Here is a 21,349-nt window from a genome sequence, read left to right as displayed (position 1 = left end):
AATACCATTAGATCGGTTTTTTAGGCCGAGGTCGATGTTTTAGGCTACTTGGATGAAAGCCAAGAAAATATTTTTATATCTCTATTTATTGTATCAACAACTCTTTATGTATGAATAGAAAAAAAAAAAAAAACTGAACATCTGTCAAGGTGGTTTGTGTTCATTTGTATTTCCCTCTATGCATTTAAATGCGCATCAGCACAACAATTATCGCATACATAATACGTCCAAACAAACAGCTACATTTCTGGCGTGTTTGTGTTTCCCCCCAAGTTACTGACATTGACCGTTTGCACAGTCTAGGGACCCATGCCTTTTAAATGGTAATACTCTTATTTCTGATGTGTGAAGAGAACATAACAGTATCTCATTATGATAACCGTACATAGGCTATATGTTTACTCCAGTGTTCTTCGCAGGTGGCACCTCACGTTTTGAAACATTTTCAGATAAAAAAAAAGATTGACAGCGTCAATTTGGCACGGAGGCACGTTCTAGCAAGTCCCAGGTGAACTTGAGCCTCTTTTAGATATCGGATGTATCACGTAGGCTAGTGAACGACCTCACATTGCTTATGATGCTCTCACATCACATGTAGAGAGATAATCTATAGCAGTGGTTTCAAACTCATTCCGCGGAGGGCCGCGTGTCTGCGGGTTTTTGGTTGTTCCTTTCAACTAAGACCTAGACAACCAGGCGGGGGGAGTTCAATCAAGTACAAGGGTGGAGCGAAAACCCGCAGACACTCGGCCTTCTGGAATGAGTTTGATACATGTGATCTAAAGCATATATTCTATGCCCATATAGAGGGTATTTCAATCTTAATAAACAATACCTCTATGTGATCCGTGACATTATGCATAATTGGGGTTTAATTCAAATTGTCTAATTTCGGAACACCCCCCCCCTCCCTAAGAGCAATTGCACGACTATAAGTTTAAAGCAATTAGATAGATTCATAATGAATATAACCATTCTCTTTCATCTTCTGAGAAATGTGATTGAGCAGTTGACTCATTTGCACAGTAAACCTAGGCCTACTGGTAGATACAATCTACAGCTGTTAGGGATATTGTTAACAAGACAATAGTAATAGCCAACAACACTGACAAAGGACTCATATACAAAATAGTATTTAAAGATAGATCGAATAAGGTGACTATTGGATACGTACGATAAATGCTAACAAATAATTTATTACGAAATGATTAATGCGTTGTTCTGGGTGAGGGGAAAAAACAGACGCAAGAAGAAATCTCGCCTTTCTTTTCCCTGGATACTGCCAGCTCCTCCTCCCCCGCGCGCGCAGGGCTTCATTCGATCAAATCCTTCATCTGGGACCACTTCGCCGAGTCGCACTTTTTAACACTACAGAACAATTGGACGAGCCACAACTTGCGACGAGTTCTGTTGCTTAACATCAATTACAGTCACAAAGGGAAGAGAAGAAGAGAGTAAAAAAAGACTTGTATCCAGACTGAGTATCTTTCTCTGCCACCAGCTATGGAGAGGGGGGTCAGATTATGCCCTATTTGGCACACCTGCGTTTTTTGGTTTCTGCTTTTGATAATTCTATCTTTCTTTCTAGCCGCTAAATCAGAGATAACTTGCAAATCATGTCAGCCGGGAGATAAGGGGCGTATTAAGGAATTACTGCTTAAAACGGACACACGAGAATTCGCAACAGGGCACGGAGGGGAAGTTATTGGAAATGGAGACGGGACAACTGCTTCACAGAGTTTAAATTCTGCAAGTGCCGAAACTCAAAAGCTTGATTGCGCAGCTGGGTCCGATGAATGCATCCAGGGGAAATACATGTACTCAAGGCGAAAACGGAATACTGACATGCTGCTCCGTTCCAAGAACGCACTACTCGATGGAGGGACGCACTACGGTGGTGGTAAACAGAGAAAATTCACCCCGCGCGGTGAGTACAAAGTTTCCAACCTGAAAATGAATCGTCATGCAGGCAATACAGATGTCGGGAAGGTTCGCGCAGATTTAATTCCTGGCGTCACACACAAGCACCGAGTTCGTAGGGACAGCCCGAGAGCTAATATTGGGGATGATAAAGTGAAGTCCTCCGGCTCACCCCAGAGAAGGGAGATACTGCCTCTGAGTTACTCGCGAGACGGCATCACCTCACCGGCTGGGCGCAGCAGAGTGACACGGTCCGAATTGCGATGGAGCAACGACAGAAGAGCGGCCAGTTCGAGGCAGGACGAACTCAAACTCACCAGTTCAACCTTCGCATTGACCGGAGATTCCTCTCACAACCAAGCCATGGTGCACTGGTCTGGGCAAAATAGCAGTGTAAGTGAATACTTGTACAGTTGTTTTAAAGTAATATTTGGTCTATGTGCGCATTCACGCAACGCATCAATGGAGATCAAATGTAGCCATCAGTTTGACTTTGATGAAATTGCCAATAATTTAGCCCTACGAAACGTGTGTGCGTGTGGTGGAGTGTGCATAGAGTGTGAGATTCCCAGGATTCATTCCGAGGCAACTGTGCATGCTGTCATCCCCAGTATAATTGCCAAGGCCTATTCGACATGCATCTCTTTTGTTGTTAAGTGATATCATCAAGTGACTGAACAATCATCGAACAAATCATGGCAGAGACACTCAAGACAGTTAACACAATCACCTCAGCATTTACTTAACCGAGACAGTTTCCCCATGCTTTTCAGAGAGAATCTGTCTGACCCCCCTCCCCATACCTCATTACCCACACTTAGTCCTGTCTGTAACGAAACTGATCTAATTTCAACACATCACCAGCCCCCAGTCAGTCATGGCAGAAGTGACGTCCCCCATGCCTCCAGGTGTTTCTGAGGGGGCTTGAAAAACCAACTTTCAAAGTTTGACCTTATGCACTTGAGGTGTGGGATATCAAATACACCAAAATATATTACCTATTTCTTCTGTCGAGGCAGTAGTTAAATGGTCATCCTAGTCTCTCGTCAAGGGTTTCCCAATACAAAGTGGTGCACATTTTGTTGCTACCCAGTGCTAACACAATCTACTGTACTGTACTCCACTGTACTTTACTGAACTGTACTCTATACTGAACTCTACTCTACTGTACTATACTGATCTCTACTGTACTGAACTCTACTGTACTGAACTGTACTGTACTCTACTGTGCTGAACTTTGATGTCCAAACTTGTGAAACATAGACATCTATGATTGGTTCAGATTTTGTCTGGTTTGAGCTCTACTCTATACTGTAGTGTAATGAACTCTACTGTTCTGCGCTGTGCTGTACTCTACTGAGCTCTACTCTATACTGTAATGAACTCTACTGTTCTGCGCTGTGCTGTACTCTACTGAGCTCTACTCTATACTGTAATGAACTCTACTGTTCTGCGCTGTGATGTACTCTACTGAGCTCTACTCTATACTGTAATGAACTCTATTGTTCTGTGCTGTGCTGTACTCTACTGAGCTCTACTCTATACTGTAATGAACTCTACTGTTCTGCGCTGTGCTGTACTCTACTGAGCTCTACTCTATACTGTAATGAACTCTATTGTTCTGTGCTGTGCTGTACTCTACTGAGCTCTACTCTATACTGTAATGAACTCTATTGTTCTGTGCTGTACTTTGCTGAACTTTTGATGTCCAAACTTGTGAAACATAGACATCTATGATTGGTTCAGATTTTGTCCAGTTCGGACCAACCAAATTTGGTTCTTATTTGGGGGCAGAGCCCATAAAAAATAATTGCCAGTGTGTAGAGTTATACCCAGGGACCCATGATGAAATTCCATTTCTGTAATTCTGTTACCGGGTGGAAGTTCAAGTCAATAGCTGTGTTCGAATACTCATACTTACTATACTATTTGTGACGTAAATTGAGAATGTAGTATGCTTATTGGTCATAGTATGAATAGAGTTAGTATGCCAAAAGTTTCCGGATGTCGTACTACATTCGCCAAAATATGAAGTATACATGCAGTGGACACTATTTCCGTACTTTTAGGGCCGATAATGCAATTCTTCAGGAAATGGGCGTGGCTTCACAACATTTTCAGATTTGAAGAAAATGGTGGAAAATATGCAGCTGAAGTCCGACGATAAAAATGTATTGTTTTAACAAATTATGACAAATGTTGAGCAATGTAATAAAGTAATGCTGCACGTTATGTTGGCTGACAATGTGTTGGCTACGTTATCCTTACGAACTGCATAGTATATCATTAGAGCAGTAGGTACTACCGGTATGTTAGCTAGCTACCTCGTTAGTTGGTTACTGTTACTAATACATTGAACTTGCCAGTATATTAACTATCTGCTATCTAACTATCTACCCAATGTTTATTGACTTGATTATTCACATCATTTTTAGCTAAATATAGTTGTTGTGATTTCTCAATTGACATAAATTCGCTCTGGCTATCTACTCCAATTTCAGAGCACTCTCGTCTGAGTGAGCAGAGCGCAGAATAACTGATGAATTTACGAATGCTCAACACCCGTTTAATATGGCCGGTGTCAGTAAAGATCGGCATAAAAGCCTAATTCAATTGTTGCTAACAGCACAGTTACAGTCACCAACGCTCTGGATAACATGCAAACAGCCTAACCAGCTCTGCTGTGGCGAGAAGAAGTTGCATAGCAACAGAAGACAGGCGTAGCGGTAGACAGGCGTAGCGCTAGTATGCTCAACTGAAAGGATACCGTTTGTTTACAGTATACGAAAATGAACTAATAGTATGTAGTATATACTCATTAAGTATGTAGTATATAGTATGTTAGTATGGGTATTCTAACACAGCCAATGTGTCATGTCATAGCTGGCACCCCGTTCTTTCTGCAGACATCGTTGAATCTTAATTCGGAGCAGATATTTACGATTTTTGGGGAAAACGTGGACACATAAAAAACGAAGGGAGATGTTACCAAACTTAGCATCTGCACAGTTCTTCCAGTAAATGTGTTGGTTTGTTAAACTTTGAAATCAATGTTTTTTTGTTTAACGACATACATTTGAATAGAAACATTTGAGTCTCAACATAATTCTGTAGTTGCTCAGCAGCATCACCACTATATTGCCACATGGAACCTGTGCTGTTTTGTGATATGAATAGATTGGGTTCTAATTGTGTGCAACTGTGAAACAATTCCCCCCTCTCTTCTCACTTGTGACGCAAGCAACTTTGTAATGAGCAAGAATAGATCTCCTGCATTAAATATGTAGAGTTGTTGCTGTATGCAGAAATAAATAGAGACTCTTCGATTTTTCCCATCTGAGCGCAAGTGCAAATAAACAGATGAGTTGACGATGCTTCATGGAGCAGAAATGGAAGTCTGTCTGTCGTTATATGGGATGTGTGCTGCTTCTGTATATCTAACCTATTGGGCATTTACATAGTTAAGGGTATTAATGTTCCCATATGCTTTGTGTGTGTTTGAGCCAGATTGGAATATGAAGGAATGTGCCTTCTCATAATAGCCCAAGAGAGAGTGGTGGATTAAGTGATGGAGGGATGGAGTCATGCAGTAGAAGAGATGGGAGGTCTGTGTGTCTCTACCCTCTCTCTCTGTGTGTGTGTGTGTGTTAAATACTGTATGATTTTACATGTAGATAATGGATGATTCATCTGATCATATCCAGTAAGATGAAAAAAACAAAAAAAGTTCAATTATGGAATAGTTCAATTATGGAAATGTCTGACTCAAAAAGGAGCTGAGATCAGTTGTACATTCTGATCATTGTTTGGAGAGACGTTGGGACAGGCTTGGGATTTTAAATCTCATGGAAAGGTTACAGCAAAAACGCCAGAGTCCCGACGGGGATATGTGGCATTGGCATATTCCTTGCACGCACATAAAAGTGTGTCAGGAGACTGCATATTTACATTATTGAAATGTCAGGACATTAAGTACTTTGCTTGTCACTCAAGATAACAAGATGCAGCCTGACATATAGTCAATCCATGTACCAAGTTTACTCCGCAGCTTTGGACTGCCTCGGAAGATGTAGAATGTGCCTACATGCATCATGGGTATTAATATGGATTGAGTGGTATGGAAGTCAATGGCCCAATGCCGAATCGACACCTAAGCCTTTCGCCTTATGCACTTGTGGAGATCTGATAGGTTAGGTAGAAGTTTTAACTATATTTCTTACACCAATAAAATTCTCTCGGATCTCCACAAGTGCATAGGGTGTAGGGCTTAGGGGTCCATTTGAGATTGGGCCAACATAGCGTTGAAGCTTCATCCTTGAATTCATGTTGCCACAGTACTCCTCAGTATCGGGCATTGCTCAGAAACGTCTTCACTTTAGTCATAGCAGATCTGGGTTCAAATAGTATTTGTTTTCTGTCAAATACTTCAGCTGTGCTTGACTGAGCTTGCCTGGCGCAATGGAACCAATGGAATAGTCCCAGAAGTGCCAACCCCGCCCATCTGGGACTTCATGAACCCAGGTCTGAGTCATAGAACCAGAGTCAATGAATCAGAACCAAAGCCAGACTTGAACCAAGCCAGGAGCCAAACTCTGATTCCATTTTCCCAGTTGAGGCAGTTCTTTATCAAGACAAAGACAAAACCCATATTGAAAATGAATGAAATGTTCTTAGCCATACAATGATCAAACAAAAGCATTTGTCAGAGAAGTTTCTTTTTGAGCCGAACAGAAGAAGAAAATCTAATGTTTTAGTAGCCAATTAGTGAGTGAGTTGATCACATAAAGTTGGTGAAGAAGTGTGTTGTGAGAAACCAGCTCTCACCAGCTGTCGCGGTTTGACGACTGTCTCACTCTGGCTGTTCCTATGTGTTGAAGGAATCTATTTATGGTTCTGTACAGCAGTCGTCTCGTACAGCAGTGGTGGCACATTTACAACATAAAAAAGAGAAACAGTCCTCTTTCAAACTAACATCTCTGATGTTTTTCTACCTCATCAACTGTTCTGTAATTTGCTCGTTTTCCAACAATTTGATGGTGTCAACGGGTCCCGCTTGCAATAGTGGCCACGGCGTAGCTAGTCATGTTAAACCAAGTACAACCTGTTATCCAAGATGGCTGAAAATCAAACAGGCAATTTAAATGAGCCGTATTGTCACGCCCTGACAGTAGAGATCCTTTTTATGTCTCTATTTTGGTTGGTACAGGGCGTGAGTTTGGGTAGGCATTCTATGTCTGGTTGTCTATTTCTTTGAGTTTGGCCGTGTGTGGTTCTCAGAGGCAGCTGTCTATCGTTGTCTCTGATTGAGAACCATATTTAGGTAGCCTGTTTTCCCACTTTGAGTTGTGGGTGATTCATTTCTGTTTAGTGTGTGTTGCACCTGATGGAGCTGTTTCGGTTGTCTCTTTGTTGTTTTTGCATATTAGTGTTCAGTTTCGAATAAACATGACGAACACGTACCACGCTGCACTTTGGTCCTCCTCTCCTTCTCCCGACGACAATCGTGACACGTATGCTAAACTGATAGGCCCACACAATCAGGGCCACAGCAGTTGAATAAGAGAATACAACCATTGAAATGTACTAATACATATTCATTGGCCCTGTCAGAGAGAAGTTTGTGTTTTGTGTTGCTATTTCTTTCCCGTCATTTGGCACTTTGTTATTATCCTGCACCACCAACTGTGCTGTTCCTGTATTCCCACTCCTCCCACCCCAAATCCCATGTACAAAACAGTGAGTCACAGAGTGATATCACTTGAATACGAACAAAAATAACAGCAGCCTAACAAAGGCGCAGTGCAATCCACTCTTTCAATTATCCCCCATCTCCAAAAGGAAGTAGTGATAGAAACACATTTACTTGTATTGAAATGGGATTCCCTCCAAACTACAGTGGCAAAGGGGCTAAGGATAGGACTGAGCAACTGGTAAATATCTGGTCATATTCTATAACAGATACAAATATTTGTCATAATGTGTTACATTCAACAGTTGAATGTGGTGCTTGGTTGGTGGTTGTGGTACTGTACACTAATATTTATTTGTGTAGACAGACATTCAATCTTCTGATAACTACTGTTTCAATGCCATATGATTTACTTATTATCTTACTAGAGAACACCAAGCTCTGTTCCCCCCTCCACCACCTCCCACTGGTAGGAGAGTTAACTCTGGTGTCTGTGTCTGTCTGGGATAATTGAGCCGCAGGGTATGTGCTGGGTCAGGCACTGATCAGGCGGCGGGCCCAGGGAGGCCGTCACGGTCCGCTAGCCAGCGTTTATTCACCGGTCTGGCTAACACAGCCCTCCCTTGTTTGCCTGTAAACAAAACCCACCAGGCCCAGGTTTGCTCATTGTTTGCTCATTGTTTCTCACTTTTCTTTCTCAGATAACTCCCAGAGGAATTATTCACAAATAATTAAGACGGCCTGAGTTGGGAAACCTTAACAAAATCTAGTAGCGATATTGAAAGCATCAGCTTTCCTTGTTGTTATAGAGCCCCAGACTCTGCATGCATGGACAAATAATAAAAACGAGTTTATAAGTAATGTACCTGGGTAGCACTCTAATCCCACCCTAGGAGGCCTCAGGAGTGCACACTTCATTTCAGTAAGTGCCCTTCCCCTGCCCCCCACCCTCCTCCACTCACACTCACTGTTGGATCCTGTCTCAATCATATTTTGATATGATTTCATCATCTTTCATGTTTGCTTGCCCTGGACAATATTCCAGGTCCCTATAGTGTTAAGTGAAGTAGATGAGTTATTTACCAATAGAGATTGAATCAAGTAAAAGCCAACTGGTAGATGATGCTTGCTGAGAGCGTGGGGGTAAATAGATTGCGGGGCTGTAAACACTGGTGTTTGAATTTCAAGGGTTATCAGTGTAATGCTATGCTATTTCCAGGGGATTGTAGGTGAAATAATTGTGTTTTACATGCATGGTTTGGTGTCAAGAAGTTGGACAGCAGTGACGGGAAGCCATTGTAGCACATTACTGCTGTAAAAGGAAATATACTTATCTATCTTATCTGTTGTTAACTATACAATTTATTATTTAATTCAAACCGATTCATTTTGAATATGTTTACAGATTTTAAAGTTTGCACTAGCCAATTTAGCTGAAATGAACAACACAACATTTGTCATATTCCTTTTTGAAAGTACTCCTAGTTTACCTTTTGACAAATGTTGATTTATTCGGATAACTAACTCGCACTCAAATAACAGTCAGTGGTGCAGTCATACAAGTGCTAATTCTCCCTCTCAGCACATCACCCATCTGGATGGATTCCCACTTCGTAATATCCAGTGACACGTCATATACCAGGCAGGTAGTGGTGGTGGTGGTAATGGCATATTATCCTCCCACCACTCTCTGGTTCCCCTCTCCTGCTGAATGGTGACATTATTTAAAGCCATCTCACGTGCACACATACACACTGAGGCAGACGGCGATGGACATGATGATGGGAGGGATGGTGATTGAGGAGCTGGCTGCCTGGCTGTGTGTGTGTGTGTGTGTGTGCTGTGTGGGAGAGATGAGAGGTGTGCTTAGCAGGGCCATGCCATTAGAGATGCATTGAGGCGCCGTGCAAAGGCCTGGCTTCAAGGTGGAACACGATCAGGCTCTGTGAGAATTCATCACTGTTCGGTTATCAGCCTTTGATTTATGTATGTACTGAAGAGTAGGCAGACATCTGAGGATGACTCAAATATGGAAGGGGTTAGTAAGAATGACTGAATTATGAATAAGGGTTTTCCTTCTGCAGGTGTTCAGGAAAGTTGTAAATAACTTGTCATTGAGTAGGAAATAGTAATCTGTATATGTGTTGTGATGGCTGTTATGGTTGGTGTCATGCATCAAGTTAGACTACTTTAAAACAAAAACCCTGTTGACTTCTGGTAGAAAAGTTGTGTTCACTATAATGTGGATACTGTTGATGTCCATTGGTGGCATCATATTCGTACAATTACTTGAGCAGGGAAACAGAAATTGCATTATCTCAAGTGTTGGATTTCCTTGATTGCCATGTTATTGAGTTGATTATCTTGTGTGTGCTTACGTCTCTGCTCTCCATATGGAATAGAATGGGCCCAGTGCAAAGTTATCATATTAGATCCGTTTGGTCAGATGTATTATTTCTCGTTTCAGATTTGATTGTAAATGTTGAGTTTCACATTCAAGGCCTAGCCACTTTGGCGGTGAGATGAGCCACTCATGTTCATAGCTCCAGTAAGTGGAGTTTGTCCTTTAACCAGAGCTGGACAGAAATAGTAGAGGTTCCAACCTCCCAGTGGGAGGATGGTTGAGTATCTGGACCGTACATATACTCACACATCGTGCTAATCCCATTGACATTTTGGACATTTGATATAGCATGAGGAACATTTTGATACATCAAGCCACTTTTCCACGTCTATCTCGCTAATCACATCGAGAAATTGACCGTTTTATACGTCCATCCGGCAACATTTCCCCCGGTTGCGAGACGAGGCGTTTGAACGGCAGCTTTGTAAAGCAATCCACAGCAACAGCCGCATGATTCCAGATCTGATGATTATGTCCCTTCAGTAAAGAGCTACAGAGAGATCGAGACGGATGAAAAAAAAAACAATATTAACTTTTATTGAATAGGTTGTTTTGCAACACACAGAGCTGCAACACACTCCTCCAGAAACATACAGTAAGCCCTACATCAAGATGGGTTCAGCTTTCAGCTCGTCTTCTTCTCTCTCTTCTTAATCTCAGGCAAATGGGAATGAATTGGGATGAATCGCTGTGCACAGAGTGTATACACATTAGTAGTTTCCTCGGAGCTCGTAGCAGCTCGTGTCCCCTTTCGCCATTCAGATTGACAAGGATGATTGTTGGCAGCTATTGAAAGACAGTCGGAGGTCCTCTTTAGGCAGCCAGACAGTCCCATCTAGGCCCATCTCCGCACTGATCAGGTGCAGAATTGTATGTGGCACAAATTGAATGCCAGGCAATCTGTAACCCCGAGGAGTATGGCTGAAAGCGAAGATAAAAATGATTTTTTTCCAATGAAGAAACGCTGGGGAGGTAGACGGGGTGAAAGAGATGAGGTGGGATGAGATGACTGGCTCCAGTTAATTGACCAAGTCCAGATAAAGCAAGGAGACAGAGACTGGGGAGGAGGGGTGAATGGTAACCCACCCCCAAAAAATATAGAATGGCATTTGCTCTCCTTAGGAACCATCAGCCAACATGTGTTTCTCCTTTCAATAAGCGGCTGGTTATGTCTGGCGCCGTCTATGGGCACAGCGACAAAATCAAACTCGAGATGAACCTTGTTTTTGCCCCACTTACGCTCTGGAAAACCGACATCTCACAGTACAAGGGACTTTCAGATTCAAAACAAAAAGCGAACAGCAAAGTTCTCTCTTCTCCTTTTACTACCACACCCACTGGAGGTAGTTTTAATAGATTAGGACGGACGACCTGAGGAGTGCTTTACAACGACTCTCTTTCTATAAGGACAGATAGGATTCATGTCTATACGTTCCCCTCTGTACGTGACTTGGCTCTGTATCAACTTCTCTATGCTATTATAGAGAACATATATACAGTTTTTATTTTTGTCACCTAATTTTTTCTTTTATATTGAATGGGTTAGTTAAGTCCACATAATATTTCTCCAGCTGCACTGAAGGCCATTCTGTTGCGTCAGTGTGTGTGTGTGTGTGTGTGTGTGTGTGTGTGTGTGTGTGTGTGTGTGAGAGAGAGAGAGTCAGAGAGAAACATCGGTAGATAGAGGGCGAGACAGACAGACAGAAAGCGAGAGAAGGAAGGAAAGAGAGGAAGGAGGCCAGAAAGACTAATCAATCTTACATATGTAATTGACATTCCCCCTAGATGTTATTAAACATGCAGCTCGCTTTTGCCCAGTACAAACGGAGAATTAGGCTTCCGTCGCTACCCGCCGACAACCACCTGACAACATTAAACAACTGGAAAAAGGTTTACCACAATGGTGTGGTTGCACACAAAATGGATTGAGTACCTGCTATTGGTTACAGTATTCACTACAGTACAATACTGGATTGTGTTCCTGCTGTTGGTTACAGTATTTACTACAGTACAATAAATACTGGATTGTGTTCCTGCTGTTGGTTACAGTATTTACTACAGTACAATAATTACTGGATTGTGTTCCGGCTATTGGTTACAGTATTTACTACAGTACAATACTGGAATATGTTCCTGCTATTGGTTACACTATTTACTACAGTACAATAAATACTGGATTGTGTTCCTGGTATTGGTTACAGTATTTACTACAGTACAATAAATACTGGATTGTATCAGTGAATAAAGCCAGACAGAAAAAAAGAACAGGAAATCAACTAAGAATGAACTTGTTAATTTAGATGAGATCTCAGCTCTTAAAGTGAAGAGGAGAAATGATGAATATGCATAAGTAGAATCAACAAATGAACATGATGATTTATTTGTAGAATTAACCTTTTAGTGAACAAATTCCAATCAGTCTTTTATGGTATGTAAATGACATCCTATCAGATGTGAGATGAAAAAGCACATCAGCTGTACCTGGCACGCATCGGTGACTGTTCACACTCTACTGATCATCCATATTGGACTAACTCTACTTACAATTTCAGTACACACTATTCCCCTGAGAATACTGCAGATTGGACTGTGAAGAAGTAACACTTTAAGCTGTCCTTTCGTGAACCTGTAAGGGCTCAATTCTTCCCTCGGTAGTTTTAGATATTCTAGTCAGGTGAGTGGTGGCCCTGTTAGCAGATTGAATAGAGGTATTAATATTAAATGAGGATTTATGGAAGAGAAAAACTTTCCCTAGAATGCATCATCAAACAGCTGTGAGTGTGGAGAGGAAGGGCCCCCTGTCTTGAAAAGGCGAGAGACATATCAAAGGCAGGTATGAATTAATATATTAAATAAATCATGCCCAGAAAATGTTCATTCCTTTTGAATCTCTAAGCTGGTGCGTGCATATGAAAATATACGTAACTTTGAGGCTCAAAAACAAACCGATGTCTAATCTCGTTGTTTACACAGTAAAATAATGTTTGTTCAGTGAATTAGTTCAGCATGTTGTTGTGGTGTGAGAAATCTGAGACTGACTGGGCTTGTAAAGTTGTTTTTAGCGTTCTGATATGTGCCTCGGACCGGTTCCCACCGGATTTGATAGATCTGGAAACCGGGCCGCCATTTTGGTTCTTTCTTTGAAGTAACGAATGGTTTGGATGCAACTGGCAGAGATAAGCCTGGTGCTTTTGGCAGCTCCCATCTGTGTGAAACCTCATTGAAAGACACGTCGGAGACTGATGAAGACATCTGGAGATACTACCTGCTACATCTGCATCCCACAACTACCCGCATCCAAATGTGTTTACCTCAACAGGCCTCATCACTGCCGAATTACCATGTAGCCTTCAGATGAAGCTTTGATCTGGCCGCCCTCAATGCCGCAGCTCCAGGAGCCAACCGGAAAACCATCAGTCTCCATTAGCTGCCACCAAAGTGACGGTTTTGACATCACACATAGGCTAGGCTTCATTAGAGGCATCCTGGCTGGACTTTGTCTTTAATCTCTATTCTCATAGACTAGAGACCGGCTGTGGATGTCCGTTTGTCCCCACGTCTGTAATTTAGCCGTAGGTATTCAGTGGCTTTGAATCCCATCACCGTGGGTTAATCATCATTCACCAACCTCATCCCCATCTAGCAGATCTGATTTCCTGCATCTAAACGTTGTTACATATTAAATGTGCCTAGAATATAGTTGCATTAAAAGGGATGCTTTTTGGTGTGTCATTTCAATGTAAAGTTGTAGAGGGGACAGTGGGAGTGCAGGTGGCGGTTGATTGATAGTGTCTGACTACAGCGGGGCTTAGCTCATTAGTATTTCTGGGCTTTCGATTGGTGCACCAGGAAACAGGGGCTTAATTAGTTCATCCACTCAGCAGCGATATGCTCCTGGGGTTCACCGGGCCTTAATAAAGGCTTCTACCATTCAGACAGAGATGAATTCTCAGCCCTCTTCGTCGACATGGAGTTCAAAGGAAATCACCCAAGACTAGATACAACGTCTGGCGGTCTTGGTCAATTTACTTCTGTCTCTGTGTATTACCCGTTTCATACTTCTTTGTAATGCCAAGATGCTCCAGATAGATGGGAGAGACGAGAGAGACCGGGGATAGGGATATCTACCTTCACTCTTTCCCATAGACCTTCATGGAGGAAGCTTGAGTGAGTGCTCTTGCGAGATTAGGTGATACTGTATTAGATTATTTTAGCATGCGTTGCGATTTGAGAAGGGACGTATTTCAACCTGCCAGATAGGGGCTCATGGGAGCCCTGGTGGTGCAACACTGTATTACCTCCCAACTGCCTCCAACGCAGAGGTGGAGGATCGAAAGGAGTTTGTTTGTACATTCCATTATTCATGAATCAGTCATTTATTCATTATACATAGTTTTTTTTTTTCTAAAGCAGGTGGGTCTTTTGATATTTAAATTATGATTTTTAATGGGATCCGGCCTTCATTTTGATTGAGGAAAAACAACATAACGTTCTTGACCTAACATCTGGAGTGTTTCTTTGTTTGGGTACTCGGGGTGAGTGCTTCAATGACTCTGTCTTTTCTAGGGATGTTTAAGAGGCAAAACCAGACCAATAGTTTCAGTCATTTTAACAATATACATCACCAAGTCTGTTTCATGCCCTTTCTTACTTATCTCAAGATTGGATCAATTTACACAGCCACTGTATTATAAAACCTTATTGCTATTCACCTTTATAATATAATTATGGTAATTTCAAGTCATTTTGTAATTTTATTAGTTAAAGAAGATTACATCCATTTTCATTTAAATCTATGAAAGCAGACTTACTGAACCATAATCACACTCATCTGTCATTTTGTAATTTTCAATTTGACAACTGGTTAAGATGTTTTTTCACACAGCGCTAATTAACATCTACTTTTTAATCAAGTAATTATCTAATTAGGGGAACTTTTGAATCTAACTTAAAAGCCTGTGCTAGCAAACATTAAACCATAATGATTACTTCTAACACACACTATGATTATAACTTAGGTCTTTATAAATGAAATCACTCCTACACATAGGAGGTCCATTCATAGTCTGTCCATTCAACACCATTCAATGCTTCCAATTCCAACTTGTATGTGGTATTCCCCTTTAACAGAGAAATACAGAGGCATATGTACACCTGCAACCAGTAGGAAGTCACCTTTGACCTTTCCTCTCCACTTGGTAACCTTCCAGTAAGAGATGGTGCCATGCTGGGATGTACCATCCAAATCAAAGTGGACTCTCCTCCTTCTGGCGGTCTGCCAGATCCTACTATGCCATGTTTGCCAGGTGCTCATGGGCCCGACACAAGGACCCAAGGCAGGTAGCCCTCCCCAGTCCCCAAGCCAGATGGCCCAACCCTAGGGCTACGTCACCGAGACCTCCCCCTGGGCTGTCTGCCACTGTCCGCTGGTCATCATCACCAGGGGTGCCAAGAAAACCCATAACCATCCTGTTTAAATTTAAATCAGAGAGATCAAAGAATCAAGAAACGGAGCTTTTAGTGAACTTAGGTAACACATGGTGCCTCAGACCAGTCACTTTCCTAGCGCTGCTCTTCCCATTTCTTATACACTGCCCATTGTGATTTAGCTCACAGAAGGGGCAATCAAGTCAGGTTTCATCTCGAAATGACTTTGCCATTAACATTAAAGCTTATCAATGTAGGATAGCAAGGCAGAGGACTCTAGGCTTTAAACATACTGTACCAGCAGTGCTTGATTGCAAGTAAATCAAGCCACGGACATAGAAAAAATACAATAGCATGCAGAGGATGGCGAGAGGGGATCAAAGCAAAACCGTCCAGTCTTCTCACATAACGCACACACCCCGCCAGGCTTGTCCAAGGTCAAGGTCGGCTGGCAGAACTGACTGTGCAAGCATATCTATTCACTTCATATCTGTAAAAACTTTAACTGGTTGTCTCATGCGAAATAACCCAGGGTCTGCAGAGCTGTTGCCTACAGTGTTATCTCTTTGAATGAAGAGATTGTGGAAGCGGATAACAAGTTTAAAATGGTGTTCATACAAATGTGGATGATTCCCCGAGACGATAAGTGCTGTGTTTAAAAAATACGGGGGGACGCAATCTCACAAACAACACACTTTTTTAATGTTGAATGTGATTTGGAATAATTGTTTGACTACCAAACCATTTATACAAAGATTACATTGAATTTAATCAATTATGCTGGCATACAAACATAATAATATATTGAATAAAAATATGAACGCAACATGCAACAATTTCAATTTTCCCCACTAAAGGGCTTTATTAAAGCTGTCCGGGTGGCTGGTCTCAGACGATCCCGCAGAGAAGAAGCCAGATGGGGAGGTCCTGGGCTGGCTTACACATGATCTGTAATTTTTAGTCCGGTTGGACGTACTGCCAAATTCTCTAAAACGACGTTGGAGGCGGCTTATGGTAGAGAAATTAACATTACATGATCTGGCAACAGCTCTGGTGGACATCCCTGCAGTCAGCCTGCCAATTGCACACTCCCTCAACTTGAGGCATCTGTGGCATTGTGTTGTGTTACAAAATTGAACATTTTAGAGTGACCTTTTATTGTCCCCAGTACAAGGTGCACCTGTGTAATGATCATGCTGTTTAGTCAGCTTCTTGATATGCCACACATGTCAGGTGGATGGATTATCAAATTTGTGCACAACATTTGAGGGAAATAAGCGCGTATGGAATGTTTCATGAAACATAGGACCAACCCTTTAAATGTTGCTTTTTATAATTTTGTTAAGTGTAGTTTGTAGGCTATTGTTTGTACTTTCTATTTTGTCATAACTTCCTATTTAAATTTTGCTGGATAAGCTATGTACACAGCAGTGGAGGCTCCTCAGAGGAGGAAGGGGAGTACCGTCCTCCTCAGAGAATTTCATAAAAATGGTAAACCATTAAAAACGTTAGAATTTTTAGATAAAACTATGCTAAATATAATCACGTCACCAAATAATTTATTAAAACACACTATTTTGATTACCAACAACGACGAGACAGGCTACAGGGAGGAGGTGAGGGCCCTTGGAGTGTGGTGTCAGGAAAATAACCTCACACTCAACGTCAACAACACAAAGGAGATGATTGTGGACTTCAGGAAACAGCAGAGGGAGCATCCCCCTATCCACATCGACGGGACAGTAGTGAAGAAGGTGGAACATTTTTAAGTTCCTCGGCGTACATATCACGGACAAACTGAAATGGTCCACCCACACAGACAGCGTGGTGAAGAAGGCGCAACAGCGCCTTTTCAACCTCAGGAGGCTGAAGAAATTTGGCTTGTCACTGAAAACACTCACAAACTTTTACAGATGCACAATCAAGAGCATCCTGTCGGGCTGTATCACCGCCTGGTACGGCAACTGCTCTGCCCACAACCATAAGGCTCTCCAGAGAGTAGTGAGGTCTGCACAACGCATCACTGGGGGAAAACTACCTGCCCTCCAGGACACCTACACCACCCGATGTCACAGGAAGGTCAAAAGGTTCATCAAGGACAACAACCACCTGAGTCACTGCCTGTTCATCCTGCTATCATCCAGAAGGCGAGGTCAGTACAGGTGCATCAAAGCTGGGACCGAGAGACTGAAAAACAGCTTCTATCTCAGACTGTTAAACAGCCATCACTAACACTGAGTGGCTGCTGCCAACAAACTGACTCAATATCTAGCCACTTTAATAATTAATAACTGGATGTAATAAATGTATCACTAGTCACTGTAAACAATGCCACTTTATTTAAGGATTACATACCCTACATTACTCATCTCATACAGTTGAAGTCGGAAATGTACATACACCTTAGCCAAATACATTTAATCCTAGTAAAAATTCCCTGTTTTAGGTCAGTTAGGATGTCCACTTTATTTTATGAATGTGAAATGTCAGAATAATAGTAGAGAATGATTTATTTCAGCTTTTATTTCTTTCAACACATTCCCAGTGGGTCAGAAGTTTACATTCGCTCAATTAGTATTTGTTAGCATTGCCTTTAAATTGTTTAACTTGGGTCACACATTTTGGGTAGCCTTCCACAAGCTTCCCACAATAAGTTGGGTGAATTTTGGCCCATTCCTCCTGACAGAGCTGGTGTAACTGAGTCAGGTTTGTAGGTCTCCCTGCTCGCACACGCTTTTTCAGTTCTGCCCACAAATGTTCTGTAGAATTGAGGTCAGGGCTTTGTGATGGCCACTCCAATACCTTGACTTTGTTGTCCTTAAGTAATTTTGCCACAACTTTGGAAGTATGCTTGGCGTCATTGTCCATTAGAAAGACCCATTTGCGACCAAGCTTTAACTTCCTGACTGATGTCTTGAGATGTTGCTTCAATATATCCACATAATTTTCCTGCCTCATGATGCCATCTATTTTGTGAAGTGCACCAGTCCCTCCTGCAGCAAAGCACCCCACAACATGATGCTGCCCCCCCCCCCCGTGCTTCATGGTTGGGATGGTGTTCTTTTGCTTGCAAGCCTCCCTCTTTTTCCTCCAAACATAATGATCGTCATTATGGCCAAACAGTTCTATTTTTGTTTCATCAGACCAGAAGACATTTCTCCAAAAAGTACAATCTTTGTCCCCATGTGCAGTTGCAAACCATAATCTGGCTTTTTTATGTCAGTTTTGGAGCAGTGGCTGCTTCCTTTCTGAGCGGCCTGTCAGGTTATGTCGATATAGGACTCGTTTTACTGTTGATATAGATACTTTTGTACCTGTTTCCTCCAGCATCTTCACAAGGTCCTTTGCTGTTGTTCTGGGATTGATTTGCACTTTTCGCACCAAAGTACATTAATCTCTAGGAGACAGAATGCATCTCCTTCCTGAGCGGTATGACGGCTGCGTGGTCCCATGGTGTTTATACTTGCGTACTATTATTTGCACAGATGAACGTGGTACCTTTAGGCGTTTGGAAATTGCTCCCAAGGATGAACAAGACTTGTGGAGGTCTACAATTTTTTTTTCTGAGGTCTTGGCTGATTTCTTTTTATTTTCCCATGATGTCAAGCAAAGAGGCACTGAGTTTGAAGGTAGGCCTTGAAATACATCCACAGGTACACCTCCAATTGACTCACATGATGTCAATTAGCCTATCAGAAGCTTCTAAAGCCAGTTTTAATAACTCCAAACTAAGTGTCTGTAAACTTCCGACTTCGACTGTAGTTATTGTACTCTATACCATCTACTGCATCTTGCTTATGCCGCACGGCCATCACTCATCCATATATTTATATGTACATATTCTTATTCATCCCTTTACACTTGTGCGTATAAGGTAGTTGTTGTGAAATTGTTAGATTACTTGTTAGATATTACTGTCGGAACTAGAAGCATTTCGCTACACTTGCATTAACATCAGCTAACCATGTGTATGTGACCAATAACATTTGATTTGATTCATTCTGTCAATTCTGTTAATAAAATTTCTTAAACGGAAGATAAACAGACTTGAATTTGTTCAATAGAAACTTACGTTTGCAACTGCTGGACGAATGATTACATCCTATATCAGCTAGATGCAGGCAAGAGTGTGCAAGTCGATATTGAACGTCACTGTCACCTCAAATTTGTCTCTCTACCTGTGTGCAACTACATTGTAAACTTTCATTCATAGGCTAGGTTTTAGCAACCTCATGGTGGGTACAGGGAAGATTTGAGTATCATGTAGTAGCCTAAACATATTAATGTTACATTGAACTAGATGAATGGAATATGAGTGACAGTCATCCAATATGCTATAAAAGGCCATGCTCATAAAAAAAAATGTTCTCCCTTATCTTAAATGGCACTGACCATGTCACGTCCTGACCAGAGTTCTTATGTGTTGTGCTTGTTTTAGTGTTGGTCAGGACGTGAGCTGGGTGGGCATTCTATGTTGTGTGTCTAGTTTGTCTGTTTCTGTGTTCAGCCTAATATGGTTCTCAATCAGAGGCAGCTGTCAATCGTTGTCCCTGATTGAGAATCATATATAGGTGGCTTGTTTTGTGTGGGGGATTTGTGGGTGGTTGTTTCCTGTGTCAGTGTTTGTGCCACACGGGACTGTGATGGTTAGTACGTTTGTTGTTTTTGTATTTTGTCTAGTTTTCTTGTTATTAAATCATGGAAACGTACCACGCTGTACATTGGTCCTCCGATCCTTCTCGCCTCTCCTCGTCTGAGGAGGAGGACGACTTAGACTGCCGTTACAGACCACCACTGGTACACAGGTGAATGGTATCTCACCAGGGAACAGTATCATCAACTCAACAACATTGTCTATAGGGAATAACAGTAATATTAGAGACCGGTAAAGGACATACAACAATCTTAGAAAAAAGGTTTCCAAAAGCGTTCTTCGGCTGTCCCCATAAGAGAGTACTTTTTGGTTCCAGATATAATGATTTTTTTGGTTCCATGTAGAACCCTCTGGGGAAAGGGTTCTACATAGAACCCAATAGGGTTCTACCTGGAACCAAAAAGGGTTTCTCAAAGGGTTCTCCTATGGGGACAGCCGAAGAACCCTTTTAGGTTCTAGATAGCACTTTTTTTTGCAAAGATTGTATGGTAGCTCTTGTATTCCTCTGTTGATCGGATAAAGAACCATATTTGCTTTATGTGTTGGCACCACAATGCCAGATCTCTCTCCCTCCGTCTCTCTCTCTCCTGTCAGATTTTGACTGAATTGGGTTAGACATGTGAGGCACAAAAACAGAAGCATCACTGATGGAAATGACAATGCATCTGTCGTGTTGTTATATTGAGATGTAAAAAAAAAACTACCTCTCAAGCAACAGCAACTTATGTAACCCCGGCAAACCACAAACTTCTGGGACAGTTATGTTGCCTCCATACAAAAATACTGTATAGACATTGTGAAAAAAGTTGAGATTGCTTATACTACATGTGGTATGCCTATGATGAAAACTATCTAGAAAATGAAATGCAGAACAGTTTGGTGCTGTATCAACAGTAAACTAATGAACAAAAACAGAATTCAAGATATTTTTTACTTAACCCTATGGATATGAATGCCTGAAAGTGTGCTGCAGAATAACATATTCAAAGTCTATTCTGTTTGGAGTGGTAGTGTGGCGTCTGTATTCTGTGTTCAAATGCCATGGATCGTGGTGTCGTGCACAGGGACCTGTCTTGTCGGTCTCCTTGTGTGTGCTGGTGAGTAGACAGGGCCTGATTCCTCCACCATGTTGTCTCTTGTTTCCCTGCCTGCTCCGTCTCCATGTTGTCTCTTGTTTCCCTGCCTACACCTTCTCCTCCTTCCCGGTTTATCTTTGCCACATGCTTTCCCACCTCCCAGAATAAATGTGACAGCT

The 21,349-nt window shown here is 41.9% G+C and overlaps 1 protein-coding gene across 3 annotated transcripts in view; it reads left to right on the top strand.

Annotated features, from left to right (window-relative positions):
* The first annotated feature begins 1,289 nt into the window (after positions 1–1,289).
* The window catches only part of LOC129839784 (VPS10 domain-containing receptor SorCS1-like), a 178,275-nt gene continuing 158,215 nt past the window's right edge, over positions 1,290–21,349 (top strand). Inside the window, exon 1 of one of the 3 annotated variants that reach the window (XM_055907424.1) lies at positions 1,290–2,313. In XM_055907424.1, coding sequence (XP_055763399.1) covers positions 1,504–2,313 — 810 coding nt within the window. In that variant the 5' untranslated portion in view covers positions 1,290–1,503. The remainder of the gene's footprint in view (positions 2,314–21,349) is intronic. The other 2 variants (XM_055907423.1, XM_055907422.1) reach the window with 2 other exon arrangements.

Source organism: Salvelinus fontinalis, chromosome 40, assembly GCF_029448725.1.
Source record: "Salvelinus fontinalis isolate EN_2023a chromosome 40, ASM2944872v1, whole genome shotgun sequence".
Taxonomy (NCBI): Eukaryota; Metazoa; Chordata; class Actinopteri; order Salmoniformes; family Salmonidae; genus Salvelinus; species Salvelinus fontinalis.
This window is presented reverse-complemented; position numbering and strand designations above follow the sequence as displayed.